A 27,318-nucleotide genomic window follows, 5' to 3' on the forward strand; every position below is an offset into this window, starting at 1 on the left:
AAAAAAAAAAAAAAAAAAAAAAATCACCAGGAGTTAAAATAAAAGACGCGTTGTTAGTCAGAAGTCCATGCAGGTGAGACAGGAGGGAGACTTGTGTAAACACGAGCACGTTTGGACCACTGTTCATTTCTTTCAGACTCAGCTGTATGTTTTCAGTTTTTCACCCAGCAAGGCTTGCCCAGTTTGGACACTGTTGAGGAGGAAACTGGTTTTAACGTCAGCACGTCACAGACAACCTCCCTTCCTGATGCCCCCTACTCCCCACGTGTCCCCATGTGTCTTCTTCAGCTCTGATGTAAGCCCGGGCCCCTGGGAAGGGTCTGGGGCTCGTTCACACTCGGGAACAAAATGGAAAGATCAGTCTTTCACTTTGCGAGGGAGCTGGGACGATCCTGACGAGAGTGGACATGGTGGGATAAAGGCATGGACAGGGCAGGAGTGAGGAGACCGCAGTTGGGGAGCAGCTGCCCTGAGGGCACCTGGTGAGCAAGTGAAATGCAGCAGAGGCCACAGGTCCTGTGGAGCGGCTCTGGAGGTCCTGGTATGAGATTGCAGGGGGACTCTCATCCGAGCTCCCTTTACTGTGTAGGGCCCTTACTTTAGAGGTCAGCCTGGCCATCTGGGGAGGCGAGTTAGGAGGGCCCAGACCGGAGGCAGGAAGACCTACACGGAGGCTGCTGTGAGCATCCTGGAAGAGGCGGGTGTCTGGGCCAGGGCAGGGGCAGGATGGGGGAGACTCGGAGGACTTGGGGCCAGGCCAGAGGAGCTGTGTGTCTCCATGAGGTGTCCCCAGAGTGCCCACCTGACACCCAGGAGGAAGGTAGGATACCTAGGGTAAGGTTGGTCCCTCGAATCCAGCGATCTTGCAAATGTGTTTGGAGCCCTCGCCATGGGGCCACGTCTGAAGCTGGCCCACTTAGAGGCATAAAGAGGACTGAGCGTCTGAAGCCAGGATTCCAACAAGGAAGGATGGTCTCCTTCCAGACACAAGGGCTTTGTGATGGTCATGTGAGGGAAGCAGCACCACACAGGTGGCAGAGAAATTGGGCTGAATGATTGGAGTAATTCTATGTGCAAGCGTCCTAAGCCATTTGGAGTGACAGGACCATAACCCTGGCTCCTGACACCCAGTCCTGTGGCTCACGGGCCAGTGTCTTCCAAAGAGCCACAGACCCAAGACTTCAGCATCCTTTGTTCAAAGCTGCAGCCATGTTGTGCCCAGGGCACCGAGGCTGGAGACACTGCTCTGGCCCCCCACCTCGGGCTCCCCCTTCCCATCTACCTTCCCATGAGGTTGTGGACCTGGAGGCTCAGAACCAACAAGAAATCTCCCATCTCAGCAAGACGCTGTTTTCAACTCTCCTGAGAAGGATCAGCTGGAAAATGAAATAGAAATGAGTCCTGGAGGGCCGGGAGAAGCAAGTGAGATGAGAGCTAGGGAAGACTGAAGAAAAGGCCAAGGGAAGGGGAAGCAGGAGCTGGGGAGGAAAAAGTCATGGAGGTTTAAGGAGGAAAAAACAGTGACAAAGTGTATGGACTTTGGAGTCAGACCATCGTGAGTTCGCGCATTCGGAACCTCAGTCTCCTCGTCAATAAAATGGGTGCACAGTGGGTCACTTAGCTCAAGGATTGGCCTCTAGGAGGCGCTCGGTAAATGGCAGCTGTTGTTGCTGTTTGCTGCCAAAAGGAGCACTGGAAAGAGAGTCCGGGCTCGTGCTCTTGCAGACACCAATTTGCTGTGTGTCACATAAAAGAAGCTTGGTCAGACGGCCTCTACTCGCAGGCCCCTCCAGTGGAAAGCTTTATGGTTCTGAGGGGGAAAGTTGGAGAGACAGAAGGCACTGAAGGGAGGTAGGCAGGCAGTCTGGAAATGTGCACCCAACCGGTCCCTCGGCAGAGGGCTCCACTTGGCACCAAATCTTTCACCCCACAAACTTGACTTTAGAAACCACAAGTGGATGACACACACCACAGATGTGGGCGGCTTTGGGAATGTTTTTGGTTTTGGCTTTCATTTCTTAAGATCAGTATTCACTCTTCTTTATTTGCTCTCATAACGAAAATAGATTTTTTAATGTCCCAAATATACAAATATCACTGACGCACACACATTCCAGAAAAGCTGAAGTCTGAGCTGCTACAAGGTCAGGGAGCAGGAGATGGCCTGGCCTCATGGCCACAGACAGGACCTGGCAGGAAGCTGGCCACTGGCTCAATTCCACGGGGGTCCCAGGGGAGAGCCGGGGGTCTCGGGATGAGGTACTGAGGGGGACCATGGTGGATGGCTTTCTGGGCCCTCCGGGGGGTGTCTCCATCCCAGCAGACCCACAGGAAAGGCCTCTCAACCATGGAGAAGCTGGGTGTGTGTCATCCTGAGATATCCCAATGGCCTCAAAGTGCCCCACTGACCACCAGTCACCAGGAGAAAGGTCTCCGCCACGTCCTTCCCAGAGACACCTACTCTGGAGTGGCTGGTCACAGGTGGTGGACAAGTTTTCGCCAGAGACCCTGGCCCTGTCCCTTCTTATCTGGCCTCCTAAGAAGGATCCAAGACCAGGAAAATGCTTCAGTTTGAAAAAAAGGAATCTGTCCATCCGTATATAAAATACATATTGTTAGCCGGAGATGGACAAATGCAGGACCAGGAGCCTCCCAGAGATGGCATCTGGACAGATGGTGACCTCAGTCCTAGCAACTCCTTCAGGGCTGGTCCCTAGGAAGTGACTTCTCTGGAGGACCAGCTGACACCCTTTCCGTTCTGGAAACACGGAGGCTGAGCAGGCAGGGCCGGTGGGGAGGGAGCCCTCCTCACGAGGGTCTGCGGGGCTTCCAGGGCGACAGGGACTGCCCACACCTGCCCACCGTGCGTCTCTGAGCCTTGAGCGCAGTCAGAAGAGGCAGGAGCCCCGCAGGCCGCGGGCCTGGCGCAGGTCGGCCGACAGGGAACGGCTCATGAGCTTGGTGGTGGAGCGGACGCTCTCGGCAGCCTGGACCGCTCGGCTCAGGGCCTTGTTGAGCTCCTCCAGGTCCAGCTGGATGGAGTGCCGGGGTCTCCCGGCCGGCCGAGAGGAGACTGCGGGGGGCCACTCGGCAGCTGCTCGGGCTGAGGTAGGTGCTGCAGGCGCGTAGTACCTGGGGAGAGACGCAAGTGTGTTCGCTGACCGCGGAGAGGGCTGGGGGCTTCTCAGCCCCAGCTCGGCCCCTACATTCTGAGTCTCAGTTTCTTCACCTCTAAAATGGGAAAAAGGACCCCCGCTGAGGGATGTGTTAGAGGGGTGAAGCAAGGTAAACGGGAGTGCCTGAACCAGAACAGTCCTCAAAAAATGGTCCGTTTCATCTACCTGTTCATTGAACAAATGCTAATGGAACATATATGTGCCAGCCAGTGCACTAGGGCCTGAGGTCACCATGGTGAATGAACAACACCGACCCTGCCCGCCACCTTCTTGGAGCTTCTAGTCTGAGAGCCTGGGAGACCAGGCTCACCCCAGGCTCTGGAGCAAAGCCCCTTCATCAGAGAGGTCATGTATGGAGCCCTATTTGTCAGGTGTGGAACGCTGGAGAAACGTGATAATAATAATTAGGATTCTGCAGGAGTGAGAGGGTCTGGCTCCACCCATTCCCCCCAGCCTGGTCCTGCAGGAATGTACGGTGTTGTTTAAAAGTTCTGGGGGGGCTTCCCTGGTGGCGCAGTGGTTGAGAGTCCACCTGCCGATGCAGGGGACACGGGTTCGTGCCCCGGTCCGGGAAGATCCCACATGCCGCAGAGCGGCTAGGCCCGTGAGCCATGGCCGCTGAGCCTGTGCGTCCAGAGCCTGTGCTCTGAAACGGGAGAGGCCACAGCAGTGAGAGGCCCGCGTACAGCAAAAAAAATAAGTTCTGGGAAAAACTGGCTGAGGAGCCGTGAGCTGAAGCACAGGTTTCTCCAAGAAATGACTACTGCATTCCTTCAAGGATGCCAAGTTTAGGGTTCAAAGAAACCGATGCTGGGCAAGAAGAGGGCGTGGCACCTGTGGAGTAAAGTGTGTAGGAAAGAGAGGGACAAAGAAGCATGTTCCCTAAATAGAGCAGGCCGGAGACATTCACTGGTGTTTTGCTTGGCACGCTGTAACTCTGGTCTTATTCCTGACCCTCCACTTTCTAAATCGCATTATTGCACAGCATGAAAAAAGGGCTTTGCTAGGATCTGAACAGATGTCTCTCCAAACAAGATGTACAAATGGCCAACAAGCACATGAAAAGACGCTCAACATCATTAGCCAGCAGGGAAATGCAAATCAAAACCACATGAGATGCCACTTCACACACTCCCCACTCACTGGGTGTCCTCAGAGACGCTCACTGCTAAAAGCAAAAAGATAGCAATGAGTGTCTGTGAGGATGTGGGGAGCCCGGGACCCTCAAACACTGCTGGTGGGAGTGTAAAATGGCGCCACTGCTTTGGAAAGCGGTTCCTCAGTTAAACACGGCGCCTGGCCTGGGGCTGGCATCCTCATCCGCAGGACCCGTTTGCCAGGCTCTGAGATAAGTCCCTTACCAGCACTGTCCTGATTATTCGGTAGGTACTTTTATACTTATCTTACAGATGGGCAAAGTGAAGCTCGGAGAAGCTAAGTGATGCAGGAAGCTCCCCAGATCCTGGCCACCAGCACGACCATGAACAAGCTACATCATTCTCAAGGGGTCCGTTCCTCCATGGAAAACAGCCATATTTAGCTACCTCCCAGGGTAGATCCAATAGGAAAATTCAGGTTAAAAGCTCTGGGTGCCCGGTGCTCTGTAAATGTCAGCTACTGAGGACTCCCCCAGAGTCAAAGAGCTGGAAGGAGCAGTACTGGATTTAAACCCAGCGCTAATTAGCTCCCAGGAGATGCTGATACGTATCATCTGAACTGAATGAATGGGCTTCTTGAATCCAGTTCCCTCCCTCAAGGGCAGACTAGCTGGTGTAACTACTGGGTTCCCACACACCCCTGCCTTCTGATAATTCTGACGACCAGCTTGGCCTGAAAGTTACCCCAAACTCCCCCTAGGGCAGAAGCTACAAAACAGAACAAACAACAACCAAGAAACCCCCCAAAACGAAAAAACTGGCTAGAAAGCCTCTGGTGCAGAGGCTATAACGTGGCTGGCCAGCAGGCGGCAGCACAGGCCCATTCAGCTTTCTAAGGGTTCCTGGCCTCAGCCACTGAGCATGCTCGGTCCTGCTGATGGGCAGCTGGAGAAACTTCAGGGGGGCATCAGCCCCAATTCCAGTAGCATTAGAAGCACTATGGTTACTGGCCACCTTCTAAGTACTATGGGCTTGCTATGCATCAGTTCATTTAATCCTCACCACAACCCATTTCACAGAAGGAAAAACTGAGGTACAGGAGCAAAGTGACCTGCTGGCCTGGTCTGTTGGGCACTAAAGCTCAGGGTCTGTCCCCTTCCCCACGGCCTGTCCAGGCCTGAGGACACCAACCTGGCTAGTTCTGCCCACAGGTCTGAGCCTGGGAGGATCTGGAATGGCCTCAGAAGTAGAGACCCATGGCTACCGTGGACGCTCAGAGCTTTCTCCCGGGCCACCAAATTCCAGGCAAACCCTTTCCTGTCCAACGAATCAGAGGCCTGAGCAGGCAGTACGGCCTCTCTTAACTGCTGGAGCGGAGGGTTCCTTAACAACCCACCCCATCTCAGCTGAGAGGAAAGCAAGAAACCGCGCTGTAGGCAGGACTCCTCATGGAGCTGGATGGAGCCTGGGCCTCTGCTCCTGCCAAGCGCCAGCCCTGATGGAAACTCCGGCCTCTTGCTGCTCACAGACACAGGCTTCTGACAACACACCACTGAAGAGGACCCCCGACCCAGTCATTTTACAGTGAGGGACACTGAGGCATAGAACTAGCGGATGACAGTCGGGAGAAGGAGAAAGATCTCCTAATTCCAGGGTCCAGGCCTTCTTTTCCTGCACAATCCCGTCATGTTGAAGCCACCTTTCCTCATTTTCTCCTCTTACTAATGACAATACTAACAGCAGCAGCGTTTGCTGTGATGACAAAAGCTGCCGTTTATTCAGCAAAGAGCATTTGCTGGCACCGCACTACGAACCCCACAAGCAGCTCGTGGGGCTCTCGCCACCTGCCTCATTCAGTCCTCATACAACTGTACGTGACTGAGACTCTGACCCCATTTAACAGATGGGAAAAGCGAGGCTCAGAGAGGAAGTAGCTTTACCAAGGCCACACCACTAATAAGCGGCAGACCGGATTCCAGTACAGCTCTGACTCTAAAACCTGGCCCATTTCCGCCTCAACTGCTGTGCTTTTTCTGTCTTGACTGATGGTACGTCCAAATCCACGTAAAAAGTGATTGCTCCTCTGGCCGTGGACCTGACCAGTATGCCTATAAACTGTCAAGGCCATCGGGAACAAGGAACATCTGAGAAACTGTCTCAGCCAGGAGGAGCCTGAGAGATGTGACAACTAAATGCACGTGGTAACTTGTGGGGTGGGGGGGATCCTGGAACAGAAAAAGCACTTCAGGTAAAAACTAAGAAACCTGAACGAACTGTGGACTTTAGTTAATAACAATGTATTAATCATGGCTCACTAACTGCACTATACCATATCAAGGTGAGAAGTTTATAACAGAAGAAACTGTGTTTGGGGGGTGGTGTAGGAGAACTCTCTGTGTTATCTGTTCCATTTCTCTATAAATCTAAAACTGTTCTAAAAATAAAGCCAGGGCTTCCCTGGTGGCGCTGTGGTTGAGAGTCCGCCTGCCGACGCAGGGGACACGAGTTCGTGTCCCGGTCCGGGAAGATCCCACATGCCGCGGAGCAGCTGGGCCCATGAGCCATGGCCGCTGAGCCTGCACATCCGGAGTCTGTGCTCCGCAATGGGAGAGGCCACAGCAGTGAGAGGGCCGCGTACCACACAAAAAAAAAAATTCTAAAAATAAAGCCTAGTTTTTGAAAAAGTATTACTTGCTCTCTGAGAAGTCCCATAAGGAGATGGAAGATGGTTAAGGTCCTAGGTGCCCCTGAGGCTGTAAGAGGTCAGGGCCCTCTGCCAGCCTCCTTCACTGCTGGGTCCCCAGGGCCAAGCACTCTCACTGGTGCCCAGAGAGCATTCAGGGTTTGTTGAGTGACTGCATGAGTGTTGGCGGGGGGGAAACACAGGACTACTCAGTGCCCGAGTTCTCAGCTACCCAACTCAGGTCTGAATGCTAATTGTTAAGTGATTCAGACAGAAAGGCTAGGAGGGTTGGAACGGAAGGTTCTTACACAGTGGCTGATGGATAAGGCACGAGGGGAACCGAGGAGACGTAGGCAAAGGCAGGAGGGGCTGGTGCTGAGGGCGCGGCAGCCAGATACCACAGTGCAGGAGGCGGCCCGGGTGACGACCCTGTCCGCTTGCTCCTTTGTTTGGGGCTGGAGGTAGAAGATGCGTTTCTCCTGGTGGTGGCCATTTCCGGTGCTGTCAGGGAGGGACACCAGAGAGACACAGTCTCACCACTTGGGAAGATCCAACAGAGAACAGAGGGTCCTCCCAGCCCCACCAGCCCCATTAGAGCTGGACACGGGGCCGGCCATGCCGGGAGTGCCTTGCTTTGGGGAAGCCAACTCTCATCCAGTTTGCTCCATCCCAGACTGCGCAAGCTGCCACCCCGGCTAAGTGCCCCCTCCCAGGGGCCCACACTGGAATCCAGGGGAGCTGGGGGAAGAGACGGAGCATCTGTCCCTACCAGAGCTGGCTGAGTCTGGGCCCTCCGCCTTGGAGGAGGACCCAACTCGACCACACAGGGGACATCGCTGGGTCTCAGTGTGAGATGGTCCCAGTGGGTCCTTGGTGCCAGCATCACCTGGAAGAGGAGGCAGAGACATCAGGAGAGGATTATGTCTAAGTCACTGGGCCCCCACAAGCCTCCCGCAGCACTGAGCTTCCCTCAGGGACCACTGCAGAGGAGACAAGCGGCCCCCACTGGGTGACAGCAATATTGATGGTAACCATGACATTGAGAGGCGTCTCCTGAGCCAGGCCCTCTGCTCAGGGTCTTCATGCATTAGTTGATCAAATCCAACAAGCCACTGGTCTAGCTACCATCATCACTCCCCCATTTTACAGATGGGCAAACTGAGGCTCCAAAAGGTTGAATAATTTGCCAAGTCTCAGAGCTGGGAAGCAGTGGTCCTCTGTCTGATCTCAAGCCTGGTTCTCCCGACTGGAGCCCTTGTACCTATGGGTCATCCTCCACAGTGACACAGGCCCACTCTCCAGGTGGGACCAGCCCACAACGGCCCCTGGGCACCAGGGCGAGTCAGTGGAGGCCTAGTGAGCAGAAGGAGAGTGGGCATCCTGGTTCTCTTCCTGTACAAATCCTCAGCACCACAACTGGGAGAATTCCAGGGTCCATCTGCTTCTCCTTCAGGCCTCAGCTCAGCGTCACTCCCTCTGGGAAGTCCCCCCACCCACCGGGCTGAGTTATGTGCTCCCCCACCCCAGTTCTGACCATTCTGTTTCATCTGCTTAGCGAAAGAGTTTGTTAGGGACAAGGCCCAGGGCCCAGTATGGGAAGGTGCTGAATAAATGAATGAGTGGTAGGCTTATTGGGACTCTAGCAAAGGCGCAGCCATATAGTGGTGAAGAGCCAGGGCTTTAGAGTCACAAAGACCTGGGTTCAAATCCTCACTCTACCACTCGTAAGTTGTGTGCCCTTGGGCAAGTTACTTAACTTCTCGGAGCCTCAGTTTCTTCACTCATATAATGGACATAAGTCATAAAATGTGCAAAACCTACTTCATAGGTTGTGAGGATTAATGTTAGTACAACCCTTAGCATGTTGCCCTGTATATAGTAACGGCTTACTAAATGACAGCCCCATCACTATCATCATTATTGCTTGAAAGGGCCTCAGAGACCATCTCCAAACCTTTCATTATGGATGTGGAGCCTGAGGCTCAGAGACGTTAAGGAACTTGCCTAATGTCACACAGCGTGTCGGTGGCAGAACTGGGACTAGAACCTGGTGTCCATATTCTCAGGCCACTTCTCTCCCCACTACTCTTCCCCTAAACTCTTGGGTTTGGGGGAAAGAGTGAGGAGTGGAGGGAGGACAGAGGGGAGATAAGACAATCAGTGCTGCCAGCCCCCCTGCTGCTTGCACCCCTCCCCGCATCAGGACCTTCTGGAATCATGTTCATGTCTTCTCTATGTCAAGGTGAAGGAGAGCGGCTTCAGGCAAAGCACCTGGAGGAATAGATGTGAGGGCAGGACTCCCTGGGAGGGCTAAAAAGACCAGAAAAATAATCTCTTTCCCTTGTCTGTATCTTGACCCGCGCACAGCTCAGGGTGGCCCATGTCTGGCCCAACTGCACCCCCAAGGCCAAGGGCAGGAAGGTGCAGCCTCATAGCCTTGGCCGCTTCTTCAGGTACCATCCCCTACCTGGATCCTCTGTCCTAGCGGGTCGGCAGTGGGGACAGGAGACTGGGCCACTGCCTCTTGGGACAGTCTTGGGGGTCAGAACATGGTACTCCTGGCCTGGGGAAGAAACCATGACAGTCAGTGTCAGTTGGGCGTGGTTGCAGAATGGGGGACGATTTAGAAGAAGGATCTCTGTCCTCTTCCTCCAGATGGTTTAACAGTCTCCCTCTCGATCTTTTTCTCATACACACACACACGTGCACACACATGTGATATGCGTGCATGAATGTGTAGCTATGTAATTGTGTATGTACATATACATAAAAACACGTTTACTTGTCTGTTTATTATAAGCTCTCTCCAGACTCCTGTTTCATCTCAGATCCTATTTAGGGACCAGCTGCCTAGTTCTTGATACACAGAAGCAACCAACAAATGCAAGCTCAGTCAGGATTGGAGAGCAGGCCAGGAAGACATGACAAGCAATGACACAGTGTGACGCTACTCCCCCATACCCCGGCTTGCTGGTTAGGATTAGAATGGTTTGGGCGTGGAGTCAGTGGTGTTTTCTCTGTGCTCCAAGCAGCTGGGAAATAGGGATAGTCATACTGTGGGTTTCATAGGCTTGGTGGGAGGACTGAATGGGGTCATACCCGTGAGGTATCCTGCCCCGCGCCTGGCAGATGTCAAGTGCTCAAGGTCATCAGAAGGTTGGACAGGGTCTTGGGTCTGCACCCAGCCCTGCCATCCCGTGCCTCGTCCATCCCTGAGTCTCAAATAAGACCTTCAGAATGTTGCCTGATTAATTACTTTTGCTCTCCCCTCTGCCGTGCAGGGTCCCCACTTTATACTCTGTGTGTGTTGCATTGGGGCCCCTGGACGCGCTGCTGCTTTCACTTCTAACCCTCGGCTTCTATCTGCTCTGCTGGGAGACACTGTATCTCATTTCCTGCCTTCTCTGCATCGTATCTGAGGTTAACAGCCCTCCCTCCCAGTGAGGTATGGGTGAGAGCCACGGCTGTAATTTACTTACTATAATTCACACATTTACTATAATTGCTTATTTGTTACTGGTCTTCTCTGCTATGCAGTCAGATTCACGAAAGCAGGAGCCGTATCCGTATTTGTTTTAATGTTAAGCACTCTGAAATCCTACTATGTGTCACCTCAAGCCTTACTATGTGCCGGGTACCCAGTCCGTGAGACACGGGGCCCCCTGGGGAATCAGAACCTTAAGGCAGTCCAGGAGTGATTCCGTGTTCATCTTGTCACCCAGGTCCTGCAAACATCAAGCTCTCCTTAAACCGCTTCATGAATGACCAGCTGAACGGGCTTCCCCAGAACCAAGCATGGCCCCGACAAAGGGGAGGCCTCAGAAACCGTTTGCTGAGTGGACGAATAAACAAACGCACCCAGATTCAAAGAGACAATACTCCCTGATGTTTCTGTATCACACAACTCATAAAAAAACGATAGTATTTCAATGGCCCACTGGCTAAATGGAAGAGCCTTCTCAGGACAGAGACCAACCCGGGGACCATGCCCACCCAGCGCCCCCTCCTGGCCCACCTGTGTATTGGCCCCGGAAGGTGACCCTCTCTGGACGACCGGTGCTACCCACTCCTCTCCTTCTATTCCGAGCTGCCTGTGGACTGTCCTCGGTGGTCTTGCCCCTCTCAGAGAACAGCCTGGAGGAGGCTGGCTCAGATTCGGAACCTGAGGTGGAAAGAGGGGCATCAGAGGGGGAGTGGGTGGATCACGAGTTCCGGCTCTGGGGCAGGCTTAGATTTTTAAACCCAGCTCTGCCCCTTAGTAATCACAGCTGACATATCTGGACCCCTGGCCTTGTGCTAAATGCTTGGTATGCTTCATGTCACGTACCCTCACAGCAACCCCAGGAGCGGATGCTATTATCACTGCACTGTTAGCTGTCCGTTTAACTGTGCAGGGCAGGTGAACAACCTGGCCAAGGCCTCACAGCTAGAAAGGAGTGAGCTGGGGCCACTGATTCCAGAGCCGTATTCCTTCAGGTAAGGCCCTTGTGCTTCCGGGCTTTGGTGCCCTGATCTGCAGAACGTGGACCCATCTTGCAGCGACGATGGAGCAAGATGGTACACATACACAAAGCCCTTACAGAGACCGCAGCTCGTAGTACGTGCATAGATACTGCTGCTGTCATTAGAAGTACGTGGTATTTCAGAGCACTACAACTACCTAAAAAAGACACCCGAAACCTGCAAGTTTCCTCTAGGGCTGTTGCTGTAGTCCCTGACCACTTAGCCAGCATGCCCAGACCGTGGCCTCCAAAAATCAGTCCAGGCGGGTGGTCACTTACTCAGGGACAATCGAGGCACCTCCCGAGGCACCAAGGAGGACCTGGCTTGCCTCCTTCCTGCGGGGACTGCTTGCTCTGCACCCCCAGGCTCACCAGACAATCTCTCTGTGGATCTACTAGCAAAAGGGAGAGAGAGAGAGATGATGTCACTGGATGAGGTTTCATGCAGCCTTTAAAGATGATTGGTGAGAAGCCCAACCCAGAGAAACGCTTATAACATGAGGAAAGAGGAGAATACGAAAGTCAAAACCAAAGACTCTGCAGTCAGACTCATAGAAAATGGCTCTGAGCCTCTCTGCCCCTCAGTTTCCTCATCTGTCAAATGGGGATAATAGGAGCAATGACTTCAGAGGGTTGTTGGAAGGATTGATGAGACAACGTCCATTAAAAACGTTAACGTAGTGCCCTCCAATAGAAATACTCAGAAGTTAGTTAGTTAAAGATGATTTTATAAGTCATCACAAGTGAACAGCTGCTGAGTGAGTGGGTGAGAGGGTGAGCGTCCTGAAAATGTTCTGGCTCTGCACTTGGGTGATGAGTTCAGGGATATTCACTGTATCATGCTTTATTATTAACACATATGTTTAATATATTCTTCTATGTATCAAATATCACATGGTAAAAAAAAAAGTAAGAGTGAATGAATGAGTGAATACGTGAGAGAGGGATGTGGCTGTGCCTGTGTCCGCATGTCTGGGGAGAGCCAGAGGTCGGCCAACTCGACCCTCTGTAGCTCCCACCAGGGCACAGGGGCGGGAGTTTGGGGTTCACCCACCTGCCATAATGGGACCCCCAAGTGGCTGAGGAATCAGCTGGCTGGTCCCGGGCCCGGGCGGGGTGGTCAAAGTTGGACGCTGGGCGCTTCGGGCTGCCCTGGAGGTGCTGGTGCAGGCTGTCCTCCAGCCGGAGCCGGAGCCGGGATACCTCTTCTTGCAGCTCACGGATGGCCTGGCTGGGGTGGGGGGGTGGAGACAGGAGAAAGGACAGATGCACAGTGAACACAGCTGCGGCCGCCGCCTGAGTGCTGCCTGGATGCCAGGTCTTTGTCCTTTTCCAGCAGGCACCATCCAACTCTGCTGTCGGTGGATTCTCGAACTTCCCTGTGTGTCCGCTTTTCTTGCTACACATCGTGACACCCCTCTGAGCTCATGTCCCTCCCCGCACATTTGGTGAGCAAAGCAGAACCTTCTTTGAGGTTTACCCAACCTAGCATGCAGAGCCTCTGAGTAACTGTTCTGAAGCACCAGTGACAAATTCTCAAGACAGAGATGAGGATGCAGAGAAGAAAGGGCATTGGCTCAAGGTGCACTTTAAAATTTCAATTCTGACCGGCCTCGGCCCCCGGGGCTGCCCTCCCCTTCCTCAACCTCTGTCTGTAGAAACCCTAACTATCTGTCCAGGCCTGGTTCCTTCCCGCCTTTGCTCAGCACCCCCTCCTGGGTTCCCCCAAACATTTCCTACGTTGTTCAAGCCCATCTCCCTGCTCCTGGCGGAAGATGCTTGTTTATCTGTCTCCTCAACCAGACAGTGAGCCCCTGGCAGGCAAGGAGTGGGCCTCCCCATCTCACAACCCCTGAGACCACATAGATGCTCCGAGAATGGCACTGAGCTGGCCTCCAGGCTCCCAGAGGGAGCAGAGTAAATGTGTGTGTGTGGAGAAGGGACAAAGAGACACACGGTGCTTCCCATCACCAACTGAATGTGAGCAGGCTGGAAGCTGCAGGGGTGCCACAGGCAAGGCTGCTGTCATGCTGGGGAAGCCCCCAAACACAGCCCAACCTGTGATTGGCAAGGTATCTCACGAGCCACTAGCATCTTGGGAGTAAATCCTGTTTGCATTTCTCCCCGATCGGTCCCTGAATCTCTAGGGTCTCATTCTGAGGGTGTCGCTGGCACTGCAGCAGCCAATTCTACCCAGGCACTGCTACACACAAACCCCCCTACACACGGGGCATCAGAGTCCGGGCTGGGCACGGCCGTCCTCCAGGCTGAGGCAAGCTCTACGTCTACTGTTCGGACCAGCTTCCGGGGTGAGGGCTCCCCTCAGGGTTAGTTCTTTCCTGGTGGCCCCTGGACTCTTGGTGCCGGCTTCAGCAGACATCAGCCTTCAGATGGGTGCACAGAGGAGGCGGGAGACCTCCCTCTGGCTATGGCCTGGCGCTTGTGCGTCTAAGGGCAGTTGGTTCCCCTGGCAATTCCCAGGGCAACGCTTGTTGGGGTTTCCAAGGCAAACCATGAGGGTGGCGGCTGCAGGAGAGTGAGAACTCCGGTCACCAGTTAACCCCTGAAAGGCAGGGCTGAGGCCCCGTGATGGGTGTAGGACTGGGGCGGCTCTGGCTCCCTGTCCAGGCCAAAGGCCGCTGAACGAGAGCCTGGGATTTGGAATACCCCCTTAGGCGTCACTTGTCCTCTCTGGCTTGTTTCTACCAGGATCTCGGTCTTCCTGACCTAATCCTTTAGTGACTGAGTGCCAGATGGCACTTATAAGTCATCTTTCCCTGCAATTTTACTCCCCCTTCCTAGGTTCCCCATCTCCGCATCAGCATCCAACTGGTTGGCCAGCCAACAATCTGAGTCATTCTAAACCTTTCTCTTTCCCTGAACACCTCAAAAGTTAACCAACTCCCAAGTCCTGTGGGCCCAATGCCTAATTATCTCTTTTCAAATGCACCTCCCTTCCCTCCCCACTGGCCCCATAACCTCTCTCCTGGGTGCGGCAGCCTTCTCAGCAATCCCCTGGCCTCTATTCTCACCCTCACAGTGGTCAGAGAATTCTTTCTAAAACGTAAACCCAACCACGCTTCTCCCTGGCTTAAAGCCTCCCTCATTGTCCTTAGATGAGACTTTCTACATTCATGAATATTCAGTGAGCACCTTTCCTGAGCAGAGCCATCATCCAAACTTCTAACCACATGTGTCTGAGGCCCTCCGAGATCTCCCCCAGGTCTCCCTGTCTTCCTCTCTGCTTTTGTTGTTTAACACCCCACCTCATACTTGAGGATCCCGCTATAATAAACATTTGGTGCCTAAAAGGTGGCGGGCACTCTCTCACCTCTAGGCCTTTGCACATGCTGTTCCCTCTGCTGGGATATTCTTCCATCTCTCTTCCTTCCGGTCTCAGCTGAGATACCACTTCCTCCAGGAAGCCCTTCCTGAAGCCTCTGACTGGGCTAGATGCCCCTTCTCTGTGCTCCCACGGTCCTTCAGCCCTGTGCCATCACACTGGGGGTGCAACCACCTGTTTCTTGGTCCATCCTACAAGATGGTGAGCCTTACGAGCTCAAGGACTGTCTTGCCCACTATTGTATTCCCAGGGGCTGGCATACTGTAGGTAAATAAGCCTCTCATTCCCCTGTAGATATCAGAGGAGACTGCAGGAGTGCACTTACTCAACTCAGGCCTGGAAGCCAACACCCCAACCCAACAAAGGCCTGTGATTGATTATTGGCCAAAAGCTACTCAGAGGAGAAGTAAGAGGACTGACTAATCTCTTTTCCCATTTCTGTTTAATGAAGCAAGGAGAAAACTTTCTCAGTAGAAAAACTGCACTTGGATTAAAAATTAAAAATTGAAAAAACTGTCCCTTCTCGGTTCATACAATGAATGCATAAACTGCAGAAAACACACCCCTGGGAAGTGCAGACCTGTCTTGGAAGGGAAATGTTGGGGGACAGGCAGAGGGGTCTTAGCACCAGCAAGGTGAACCTCTAGGTCATTTCCCACCGGCTGGAGAAGTGTCCTCAGAATCTAGATCAATGACATCCCACAGGAGCAGCCCTGAGCTGGGAGGCAGGATGCCTGGGTCCGTCTGGCCTCAGCACAGCCGCCACTGGATGGAGACCCTAGAAAGCCCGTGCTTCCCGGCTCTATGATGAGCTTGAATCCACAGCACCCAAGTATGCAACTTACTCTCGCCCCGTCCTGGTGAGGAGGAAGGTGGAGGTGGTCTCTGCGGGCCCATGGGGTGGAACGGCGGCTGCAGGGGCCAGGGTCGGGGGTGGGCTGATGGTCGCGCCGTGGGGGAGCTGCTCAGAAAGCTGCTTTCGGCCCTTGAACTCTGAGCCAGGGACCACTAGGGAGGCAGAAAGGGGTCAGAGTGAGTTCACACAGAGAGGACCCTTGAAGTGAGAACCTGTGCGGGTGGAAGGGTGCTGGGGGTGAAGAGATGGGGCCCGGCTGAGGTCATGAATGAAGTCCCTATTGAGGTCGATGACCCTCAAAACAGGAAGAAGATGTGGTTTTTGCTGGGAGCAAAGTGGGCCTGCAGAGCTGTTTATAACTAGATTATCCTCCACCACCCACCATTTCGGCATCAGATCCAAGTCTCCAGGGCCTGCCCCCTACAAAGAGCCCCCTGCTCCTCCATGAGGGTCCCCAGACTCTGTGCATCACCAGGGTGCTCTGGGACTGGCTTCGGAGCCTCACCTCCCTCTGAAATTAGTCACACCTTTGCCTGTGCGCATGTTTCTTGGGGGAGCATTCAAAACTTTAACTAGCCTCTCAAAGGGATGGGTGACCAGAGGTTACAAACCACTCATCTGGCCCATGCATTAAAACAACGAGCCCTTGGAAAACGAATCAGCGATATAGAAAGGAACAAACTATTGATTCATGGAGCAATCTAGAAGAGTCTCCAGAAAAGCATGCTGAGTGAAAAAGAAGCCAATCCCAAAAGGTTACATATTATACGATTCCATTGTTATAACGTTCTTGAAATGGCAAAATTACAGAAATGGAGAACAGATTAGTGGTTACCAGGAGTTAAGGAGGGGGTGACTGTGTCTATAAAAGGGCAACATGAGGGACCCTGAGACGCTGGAAACGTTCTGTGTCTTGACTGAATCCATGTCAATATCTGGTTGTGACATTGCTCTATGGTTTTGCAAGATATTATTATTGGGAAAAACTGGGGGAAGGATCTCTGTGTATTATTTCCTACAACTGCATGTGACTCTTTAATTAATTAAACTTTTAACTAAAGTTAAATTTCAAATTTTTAAATGGTGAACCTTAAGAGGCAGAGCTAATCTGAGAACAGTGGTTACCTTTGGGAGGTGTGGGAGTGACTGGGAAGGGCTTGAGGGGGGTCTGGGCTTCTAATCGTGTTGAGTTTCTTGGTCTGTGGTCACTTTGAGAAAATTCATCAATTTATATTCTTTCCTGTATGTTTCATTTCAATAAAAAGTTCACAAGCATTTTTTAAAGGTAAAAAATGAAATCACAGATTTTATAGACACAGTGTTCATGACATGGTGTTTAGTGAAAAAAAGGAGGTTACTGGGACTTCCCTGGTGGTCCAGTGGTAAAGAATCCACCTTCCAGTGCAGGGACGTGGGTTCGATCCCTGGTCGGGGAACTAAGATCCCCACATGCCGGGGGGCAACTAAGCCTGCACGCCACAACTACTGAGTTCGTGCGCCTCAATGAGAGAGCCCGCGTGCCACAAACTACAGAGGTCACATGCTCTGGAACCCGCGCACCACAACTAGAGAGAGAAAACCCGCACGTCACAACTAGAGAGAAGCCCACGCCGCAACGAAGACGATGTGTGCTGCAACTAAGATCCGATGCAGCCAAAAAAAAAAAAAAAAAAGGAGGTTATTAAACATTCACGTATAATATCCCATTTCCATTTTAAGTATTTGTAAATAAACACACACACACCGACAAAGAAAACAGCTCACAGGTTCTACACCAAAATGTCAGCAGCGACGGTTTTTAGCTTATTATTTTTTCTTTTGTTCCCTTTTGTCCACCTTACCTGCAATTTCAAATTTTCCTACAATGAACCTGTAAGATATTTTGCATCTAAAGGGTAATGCAAGTTTTCTTATGGATTTGATTTTTTTAACCCATGCAATCCAGCCACCCCCAGGTTCTGGCCAACCCAGATGCATCCACTCACCCATCTCAGCCACCAGTGCCCGCTCCAGGCAGAAGCTGGGTGCCCTCTGCCCGAGAGGACTGTCCTGGCCAGGTGGGAGCCTCTGGGCTCGGTTCCTGGGTATGATGGGCTCAGAGGCTCTTCTGGGTACCGGAAGACCCCTGGTCTGGCGGTGGGAGGTTGCATCTCGGGGCACAGACGGAGTGAAAGACTGGGCTAATGTCCCTCGGGTGCTGGGAGACCATGGAGAGAGAGACACGCTGAGGTCACACAGAAGGAGGCCACAGCCGCCGAGACCCTCCACATGCTAAACCATGAACTCCTGTCCTTTGGGACTTGGCACCCCTGGCAGTACAGTATTTCTGAGGATGCACCCCCATTATACATGCATTTTCTTTATAAACTGCAGAAGTGTACATCTGCCTACTCACACAAAATTATAAAGCTCAACTTAGTTTTTAGATAATATACAAAGAAATAAAATTTGTAATCCTTCCTTCCCCGGCAGCCCTGCGTAGCCCGAGGGGACTGCATCCAGCTTTGGAGACTATCACTGTACCTGGCGGCTGTCATGCCACCCTCCCTACAGACCTTATTCATTCACCATTTCATCATTCATTTGCTCAACAAATATTTATTTCCCGGTCTGTCGATGATTGGCGGAGTGACACTGGGCAAGTCGCTTTCCCTTTCTGAACCTTAGTTCCCCTCTATCAATAAGATAGGGGAAATGAACCATCCTTGGGGGGATGAAGAACGCCCAGGCCATCTGTCCCTGTTCTGAGCTCACAGGCACTCTGATTCTCAGGCTATCTCAGGTGTGTACACTGATGGGGTCCCCAGGATACCTGATCTGGGAGAACCGGTGCTCTGGGGTCTGAGTGAGGGGCGACACTCTGCTGGTTTCTGAGCCCACAAAGCCACTGTCTGTCTCGGGGGATGCCATCCAGGGCTCCTGAAAGAGACAGCGTCCCTTTAAATCGGAGAAATATGCTTGAGGCACACTGGGAAACCCTTCCCAAGCCCTGGCCTGGGCCTTACATTCCAGAGGCTCACAGACAGGGAGGCTGGCCCAGCTCCCAGCAGCCGGGCCCAGGGGGTGAGGGTCCTTCAGCACAAGCACCCAGCCAACCTCAGGGACTCCACGCCCCGAGAAGACCCTGAGGAAGTCCCGCTTCCCTGAGAAGTGGGAGCCAGGGCCCTTGGGAGAGATACTGAGATATCCTGAGTTGAGAACAGAAAGAGGAGCAGAAACGTCCCGTGGTGGGAATGGGATTCTCATGTCCACACGGCTTCCGGGCTGGGCCTGGAACACCTTGGTCCTACCTGACTGCAGAAATGCCCGGGCCTGATGAATTGGGAAAATAAACTTGATCAAATATGCACACATCCAACACATTGCATCCAATGCAAGGTGCAAAGATGGCCAACAGAGAGACACGGGTGCCTGCCCTCAATGAGTTCATGGTCGAGTACAGACTCCTTACCATGGGCTCATTAGGACTACAGAGGGGTGTGTGTGTGTGTGTGTGTGTATGTGTACACATGCATACTATGTGTTTTTCTATGGGAGGATCCATCACATAAGTCACATTTCCACAGTGATTTGTGATTCCTACAAATCGCAAGCTCTCAGAGGAGAAAGGGGAGCTCCTGGTGGAGGGATGGGGGTGTGGGGAGCTATGGCACAAGCCCTGAATGTTGGGCAGGACTGTGACTGGCAAGGGCAGGAGTAGCAGGCATTCTGAGCAAAGGCCTGGAGGCAGGAGGCTCCAGGAGATGCAGGGAATGGCCCTGAGGCTCTGAGCCCATGCCCCGTGCAGACGCATACCTCCAGGTGGGGCCCGCCAGCTTGGCACAGAGACTTCAGTGGAAGGCGCTCAGAGATGCCACTTCCCTCTAGGCTGGTCAGACTGCTCTGGTGGGACTCCGCAGACTTGGTGCCCTGAGGTGGGGGGGGCCTGCTTGGGCCTGAAGGAGCTGCCTCAGCTTTGTCCAGGCCCTGCAGGTGCCTGTCTCTGCCCACGGATGCGTGGAAGTCTGCTGGCTTCACAGACGCCATCTGCTCCACGGTTTCCCTGGCAGGGAAGGAGAGGTACACTGGCCCTGAGCCGTGGCATGGGCTGGGCAGCCCTGTCCCGGTAGCCACACAGTCTAGGGCACAAACTCTGGAGTCAGGAACCCCTGCGTGCCCACCCTGGTTCTGCCACCCTCTCGCTGTGTGACCTTGGGCAAGGCACCTCCCCTCTCTGAACCTCATTTTTCTTAACTGTAAAATGGGGATGCCTAAAAATCCCACCCTATACAGTGCAGCAGAAACAGTGTGGAAAGAGATGTGCTAAAGCATCCTTTCCCAGGCTTCTGGAATTGTCTTCCATCTTCGCCCTTCCAGACATTTCCATCAACTTTTTCAATCTACTCAAAAAGACTTTATGTCACTGTTATAAACAGAAGACCAGTATTTTGTGTTACAAATAGAAACTAACTTTGCAAATAAATACAAGGAACATGAAAACAATATTATCATAGTCTAGATAGATCCTGTTGCTTAGTAAAGGCTCTGGGCCTGAGGCCTGCTTGTTTTCTCTCTCTTTCTCTCTCTTTAAAGGAAGATCAAGAGAGGCACTGAAGACATAATAGCCCTAACTGAGATTTCTCCTTGATGTCCATGGAATGTCTGAGACTGAGAAGGAGAGTAATGTTATTTAATGCTGCATCTGTCCTACCAGAAACCTCGTCCCACAACACCCAATCATTTCAAATGCTATCAATGGTATATGTTGCACGTTTTGGAGAGACACTGAGCTACAGGTCAGGAAGGCCGTTTCTAAACTGTCTAGCTCACTATGACAATTTCCACCCCTGCGGTTTCTGAGCTGGTGTGGGACAAGCGGGGAAGGCTCATTGACATACTCGACGGGGCCCCCGTGACTTCTCTCAGCCTGTGCTGGGGGCTGTCTGGTGGGGAGCCTGGTGGCCGCTGCTTTTCCTGGAGCTGAAGCTGGCCCCTCAACTTCCAGGGTGTGGCCCTGCCCCTCCCCCTCCTCCTCCAGCCTCAGGGCTTCTGGGAGAGACTTCACACTGAGGTACCTGCAGAAGAACACAGAGGGGCGTGACTTCTGCCCAGCAGGGCCAGCAAGGTCCCACCACTGGACCCACCACCCTGGCCTCACTCCTGGTGGGCACTCACCGCTCTAGGAGGCTGTGGAAATCATGCTCCACCCGCAGCTCCTTGTGCCCAAGCGGGGTCGGGAGGCCCAGCAGCCTGTCCTCTACTTCGTTGCTGGTAGCGCTCAGATCCAAGTTCACGTGCAATGGGTGGAGGCCAGCGTTGATGGCGTCGAGCTGGGGCCAGAAAGGAGGAGGGGCAGAGATTCAGCAGACGTCTGAGACCACCTTTTAAGGACCCACCTTATGCCAGGCTCATGCTGGGTGCCAAAGAGTAAGAAATAGTTTAGGTTCACTAACCTATCATCCTTTTATGTGTGCACAAGTAGGGACTGGGTCATGCGATCTTTGATACTGACTGCCATTGATTGAGCCCCTGCTACATGCCAGGCGCTGTACAGACATCACTTCACAACAATCCCACCAGTACCTAGGTTATTACAACCCATTTCACAGACAGGTAACTGAGGCTCAAATGATTTGCCTAAAGTCACACAGAAGTGAGGGGCAGAGCCTAGATTTGAACCCAGATTTCCATTCCAACATGGACACCCAGCCTCTCAAAACACCTTCACCATGGGAGCAGGGGAGCCCCTCAAGATGACGCACTTGAGTTGATTGTCTCTCATGGGGTTGTGACGTGGGCTAGAGAGAATTCTACAAAGCCCCTTCCATGTACAGCCCTCCTCTAGTGTCGCCACCTCTGTGAATAGTCCCCATATTCACCCAGGACTAAAAGTTAGAAGCTTGGAGGTCATCGTTTGCTCCTTTCCTCTCATCACCAATCCAAGTCCAGTCAAATGTACCTTCTAAACCTCTCTCAAGTCCATGCACGTCTCTCCATCTGCCCCGCCACCTCCCCGCTTCTGACCTACCTGCAAATCCTCTGTTATCTTCTCCTGCTGAAAAACCCAGCAGAGTTTAAGACCATCCCCTTGATGTGACCCACACACGTATGTCCTGAGGCCCCTGCCTGCCTCCCCAGCCTCCTCCCCTCTCCTGCCTGTCTCCCCTGCCTCTTAGACAACTGCCCTCCTCAGGGTCCATACTCTAACCACAGGGCCTTTGCACAGGCTGTTTTTCCTGCCAGATGGCTTTTCTGCACCTAGTAATTCCTACTCACCCTCAGATCTCATTTAAACATTACTTCCTCAAGGAAAGTTTCTCTGACCCCCTAAACTCAGATATGTTACCCTGTTACCTACTCTCATAGAACCTCATAATTCTCCTTCAGAGCACGGATCCAAATTATAGTTAAGTAACTGGGTAACTAGTTCAACTAGACAGAAAACTCCATGAGGGTACAGGCCACCTATTATTTGTTGTTTTCTACTGAATTCCCACCATGTGTCATGAGTCTTGGCACATGGTACAAACTTCTCAGATATGTCATGAAGAAGTTAATGAATGGAGAAAACAGTGAATGAAGGAACAGTCCAATACGGTTGGGCAAAGAGGTACCTCAGGGCAGAGGGTCTGGATGGCGGGCGTGGGGGCTTGCTCCAAAGGAGGGGGCAGGCCCGTTGGCTGGGGTGGGGAGGGCACAGCTGGGGAGCTGTCCAGAGCCAAGTCTGACCCGGCTGGCTCAGGCTCCTGCTGGTTCTGGTCTATGTGGTCCTTCAGCTCATCCAGGCGAATTCCCAGCTGGAATATCTCTGCCTCCAGCTCCCTGGAACGAGGAAACATCAGGCAGGTCTGGGAGGCTGTGCTTCAGAGCAGAGGCCCCAGAGATGCCCGTGGAGAGTGCATCTGACATCATAATCTAGATTATGTGGAGAGCAAAATCAACAAGGTGAAAGTGGACGCCGCTGGGAATAAGGAGGCCTCAGCCTGAGTCCCCTTCTGCCACCATGTGGCTGCAGGAGCTTGAGTAAATCCCTGCCCCCTCTGGCCTCAGTTTCCCCATTGTCCAATGAGGGGCTTTAACTCTTATCTCCAAGGTCACTTCTCATTGAAGGGAGTTCCAAAAGGACACAAATCTCAGCCTTCAAGTATCCCCCATCTGGACATGTTGTTAATTGGGATAGGACTTCTCCCTGTTCCCCTAGTGTGTGAATTATGAGGACAAACTGTCCCCCTCCTGGTGGGAACCCAGGGCCTGACCCTTCTGTCCTTGGAGGCCTCTCTCCCCAGCATGTACCTGCCGGGATCAAATCTCCCGGGCGTCCCCGTGGAGCCGGCAAGCTGCTGGGCCAGGTGTTGCTCCCTGCAGGCCTTCAGATACTCCTCCTCCAAGGCCGCGTGGACAGCCTTTAGCTGCTGGAAGACCTGAAACCAGACAGGCCAGGGAGACTTGAGTGCCCAGTCCCCGTGGGCTCCATCCTTGCAGACACAGTGGACGAGACAGCTCTTTGGGGGAGGGGAGGGGCATGGGATTCTGGGACTGTGGAGGCCTCCGGGCCCTGGAATATCTGGAAGGCTGGGGTTGGTACCCTCTGGAGGCTGCTCACTCTGGTCAATCTCCCTGCCATCAGATTGGTATGGCAGAGGCATGGCTTAGAGCACTGGCACCAGCCCCGGAGGGTACCAGTCCTTCCTGGGTAGACCTGCAAGAACCCAATGTTCCATGATGGTCATAGTGTCAAATATGCTATCACTATATCCCCATAAGGACCTAGTACTTGAGACACCTTAGATCCTCATCCTCGATTCTCAGAACAGTGGATTTTGGAACATTAGTCGTTCTTTTCCCAAATCCTTATAGACTATCACAACAGATGGTATTATCATCACCATCAAACTGTTGATAATGATAACTAACATTTATGAGCACTGAGGCTCTGTCTAAAGCCCTTTGCATTATTCATTTAATCCTCAACATAAGCCTAATGAGAGGGGTAATTTATCGTCTTCATTTAAACAGGATGAAACTACAGCACAGAGAGATTACTTAAGTCAGTGAAGGTCACATAGAGTCGGGATATGAACCCAGGCCCTCTAGCTCCAGAGCTCATGGTCCCAACGATTATGCTAGGTCCCCACGGTAAACATGATCGTAGCTAACTCATGGGAGGTTAAAACTATGGGAGGTGGGCTCATTATCCCTGGCTTTTTATCATCCTCATCTCACTCATCCTATGCTGACGATAGGCTGAGGCCAAGGACAACATAGAGTCTAGCACCCCGTCAAACTTTATCTTCCAACAGCTCTCAATCTCCCTGCATATGGGGGAATCAGGAGAGGGGGAAGAAAAAGAATGGTTTTGATTTTCAAGGTCCTTGATCATCCACTCAGTGAGATAATACAATCCATATCACATTTTGTAATTGGAGAATGTGTGTAACATCTATATAGTAACATAATGCTTGGTAACATAATATTAACAGTAAAAACTATCAAACCAAGTGCGTTGCATTTGCCCTACTCACCCTCCCTCAGCTCCTCTCCCCACCCCGCTCTGCACCCAGAGCATCAGCTGGTTTCCCCTGGAGCCTGTCTAGGGGAGGCATCTATTAGAGGTCACAGGGTGGGAGGAAAGAGACCTGGGAGGGAACTGCTCCTGGCAGGCACTAGTCCCTGGGCTTCCCTGTCCCTGGTCGGGCTCCCTGAGGCTGCTGCCCACACCCCAGCTAATAGTCCCTTCACTGATCTCTACACCCGCAGCTTTGAGAGCTCCATCTTCTTGGGACCCTGGCTGATGCGTAAGAAATCTAAATTTTATATATGACCACAGTTATCTAGAAATACGAGAGCCCAGAAGGAAGTAAGCCAATAATGGTTAGGTTAGGGGTTTCTTTCCCTTTCCCCCCAGTTTTCATTTTAGCAATTACTTTTATAATAAGGAAAATTATAAAAAGAAAAGGCCTTTTCCTGGTTGCCGACAGGCAATATAATCCGTGGAAAGCTGTGCAGGGCAACGATTACGACCCTGGACTTGGGAATCAGACAGACCTGGGTCTGGGCTGTGCCGTCTACTGGCTGTGTGGCCTTCCAGCTGCCTCTCTGGGCTTCAGCTCATCCCAGTTAAATGCGAGTGATGACTGTGACTGCCTTGCCGGGCTTTTATGGTGATAAAGTGAAATAATGTACATCAAGGGCTTACCACAGTGCCTGGCACACCAGCATCTTGGCTTAATAAATGGTGACTATTGTGATCTAATGATCATTATCATGGAAAGCTAATCAGGGGCTGTTTGTTCTAAAAGGAGACACGATGTCTGGGATTCTCTGGTCTGTCTTACAGCAAACGAGGCTTCAGAGCCTGTGCCATGGGAGACAGAGCAGCTGTCTTGGCAGCTCCAAGGGCATCTCTTGAAGTGGGCAGTACCTTGAGTTGGTCCTGGGGTGTCAGCTGTCCTGCTTGCAGCAGTTCTACAAAGGACTCCACCTGGGAATTGGAAAGGCAAGGAAACACGCTCCATTAATCCAGACTCAGAAGGTAAGTCCTACAGACTCCCACACTTAGCCACAGTCACACTTTGGTGCGGAGAGCTGGGCCCTGCCTTGGGATGTGGGTTTTCTGACAAGCACGGAGAGGCGGGTGCCAGAAAAGCTCCACCACTGGCCTGGGCCATGGCAGCCTTGGGAAAAATCAAAGTGGAACCTCCAGGAATTTATTGACAGCAAAGCGCACTTACTCCTGTGCATGAAACCTACAGCAGCGTGGTGGGCATGGGACAACAGGAAACAGTCTGAATGCCTATCTGTGGAACGGTATGCAGCCATCCAGAAGATGAGGGCACATGTGTGTATTCTCATGTGTAAATGCCTCCAAGACCTACTTTTCAGCATCAAATCAAGGTACAGGACAGTGCTTATGGTAGGCTACCATCTGTATAAGATACGGAGAGAACAAAGAAGGAAAAATACAAACACAGTTGCTTATGTATTATAAACTATCTCTAGAAGGTATATTATAAACTATCTCTAGAAGGATGCAGGAGACTAAAATATTAATTGCTTCTAGGGAGGAGAACTGGGTGGTGGGCAGGTACAAAGATGGGAGGAAGGTTTTCTACTATATGTATCCTCTGAACTTTGAACAAAGTGAATTTATTGGCTACCCAGAAATATTCATATTTGAGACATTAAAAAAGTCAAGTAGGGCTTCCCTGGTGGCACAGTGGTTGAGAATCCGCCTGCCGATGCAGGGGACGCGGGTTCGTGCCCCGGTCCGGGAAGATCCCACATGCCACGAGCGGCTAGGCCCGTGAGCCATGGCCGCTGAGCCTGCGTGTCCGGAGCCTGTGCTCCGCAATGGGAGCGGCCACAACAGTGAGAGGTCCGCGTACCGCAAAAAAAAAAAATTTTCAAGCAAAGTTATTAAGTTTATATTCAATTACTGCAAAATTTGAGTCAGGACATTCTCCCTGACACCACATTTGAAAATAAATTTAAAAAAAAAAAGTCAAGGTACATTATAGTGTACATACTCATGTGACCATTTCTATAAATGCATGTGTGTGCATTAAACATTTTGCATGAAGCAGAAGGGCAAGAGGGGAAGAAAAGATTTCACTGAATATATTCTTTGTCCTGTGTGAGGGTCTTTACCATGGGTATCTATTACTGTTACAAAAATTTTTTAATTAGAAAAAAATGGCAAAGACAATTTGGAGATTTTTAGCATTTCTAGGAAAGCTCTAGATCAGTGCCAAAATATAACATAGAAATTTACCTAATATAATTACATTGTATAATTTATATAACATAAAATAGAAATGTAATGCAAGCTGCATATGTAATTTAAAACTTTCCAGGAGCCATACTAAAAATGTGAAAAGACACAAGTCAATTAATTTTAATAATATATTTTATAAACCTAAAATATTATCTTGACATGTAATCAATGTAAAAAAATACATTGAAAATTTTATATTCTTTTTGTTGCACAAAGTCTTTGAAAGCCAGTATGTGTTTTACACTTACAGAACGTCTCAATTTGGAGTGGCCACATGTCAAGTACTCACTAGCCACCTGACCAGTGGCTCCTGTATGGACAGGGCAGCCTGGATCATTAGGGGTCAGCTGGTGCCCCAGATTTTGCTCAATGTGGTGACCTTGGCTTTGCTTTACTTTAGAGCACACAGGAGAAACATCTCTCCAGTTACAGGACCCAGAATGGCGGTGATAAAAAGGAATAAAGTTCATGCTGCTACAACATGGATGAGCCTTGAAAACATTATGCTAAGTGAAAGAAGCCAGACACAAAAGGACAAATGCTACATGAATCCATTTATAGGAAATGTCCAAAATAGGTAAACCCAAAGAGACAGAAAGTAGATGAGCAGCTGCCAGGGCCTGGGGGGAAGGGGAATGGGGGGTGACTGCTTAATGCATAGGCAGTTTCTTAGTGGGCGATGAAAATGTTCTAAACTTGATGGTGTTGATGGCTGCACAGCTGTGAATATACTAAAAGCCACTGAAGCATTAACTTTAACTGACTGAATTGTATGTTATGTGAATTATATCTCAATAAAGATGTTACAAACAAGAAAGAAGGAAAGGAAGGAAGGAAGGGAAGAAAGAATGGTGGTGTTTCTTTGAAAGAATTTGTTTTATGGACATGGTGATGTATGTATTGCATTT

At 51.6% G+C, this 27,318-nt stretch overlaps 1 protein-coding gene across 4 annotated transcripts in view; it reads right to left on the minus strand.

Annotated features, from left to right (window-relative positions):
• Window positions 1-2,018: 2,018 nt before the first annotated feature.
• AKNA (AT-hook transcription factor) overlaps window positions 2,019-27,318 on the minus strand; it is a 45,051-nt gene continuing 19,751 nt past the window's right edge. For 2 of the 4 annotated variants that reach the window (XM_024762375.1, XM_024762377.1), the window contains 16 exons: window positions 25,058-25,117; window positions 22,930-23,057; window positions 22,251-22,458; window positions 20,812-20,966; window positions 20,535-20,711; window positions 19,453-19,699; window positions 18,470-18,576; window positions 17,643-17,854; window positions 15,647-15,809; window positions 12,513-12,689; window positions 11,738-11,853; window positions 10,972-11,118; window positions 9,424-9,519; window positions 7,726-7,842; window positions 7,265-7,457; window positions 2,019-3,132 (listed from right to left, as the gene is read on the minus strand). In XM_024762375.1, the coding sequence (XP_024618143.1) occupies window positions 2,889-3,132; window positions 7,265-7,457; window positions 7,726-7,842; window positions 9,424-9,519; window positions 10,972-11,118; window positions 11,738-11,853; window positions 12,513-12,689; window positions 15,647-15,809; window positions 17,643-17,854; window positions 18,470-18,576; window positions 19,453-19,699; window positions 20,535-20,711; window positions 20,812-20,966; window positions 22,251-22,458; window positions 22,930-23,057; window positions 25,058-25,117 (2,547 nt within the window). In that variant the 3' untranslated portion in view covers window positions 2,019-2,888. Of the gene's footprint in view, window positions 3,133-7,264; window positions 7,458-7,725; window positions 7,843-9,162; window positions 9,267-9,423; window positions 9,520-10,971; window positions 11,119-11,737; window positions 11,854-12,512; window positions 12,690-15,646; window positions 15,810-17,642; window positions 17,855-18,469; window positions 18,577-19,452; window positions 19,700-20,534; window positions 20,712-20,811; window positions 20,967-22,250; window positions 22,459-22,929; window positions 23,058-25,057; window positions 25,118-27,318 lie in introns of those variants that run through there. The other 2 variants (XM_024762376.1, XM_024762378.1) reach the window with 2 other exon arrangements.

Source organism: Neophocaena asiaeorientalis, unplaced genomic scaffold, assembly GCF_003031525.2.
Source record: "Neophocaena asiaeorientalis asiaeorientalis breed wild unplaced genomic scaffold, Neophocaena_asiaeorientalis_V1.1 scaffold78, whole genome shotgun sequence".
Classification (NCBI taxonomy): Eukaryota; Metazoa; Chordata; class Mammalia; order Artiodactyla; family Phocoenidae; genus Neophocaena; species Neophocaena asiaeorientalis.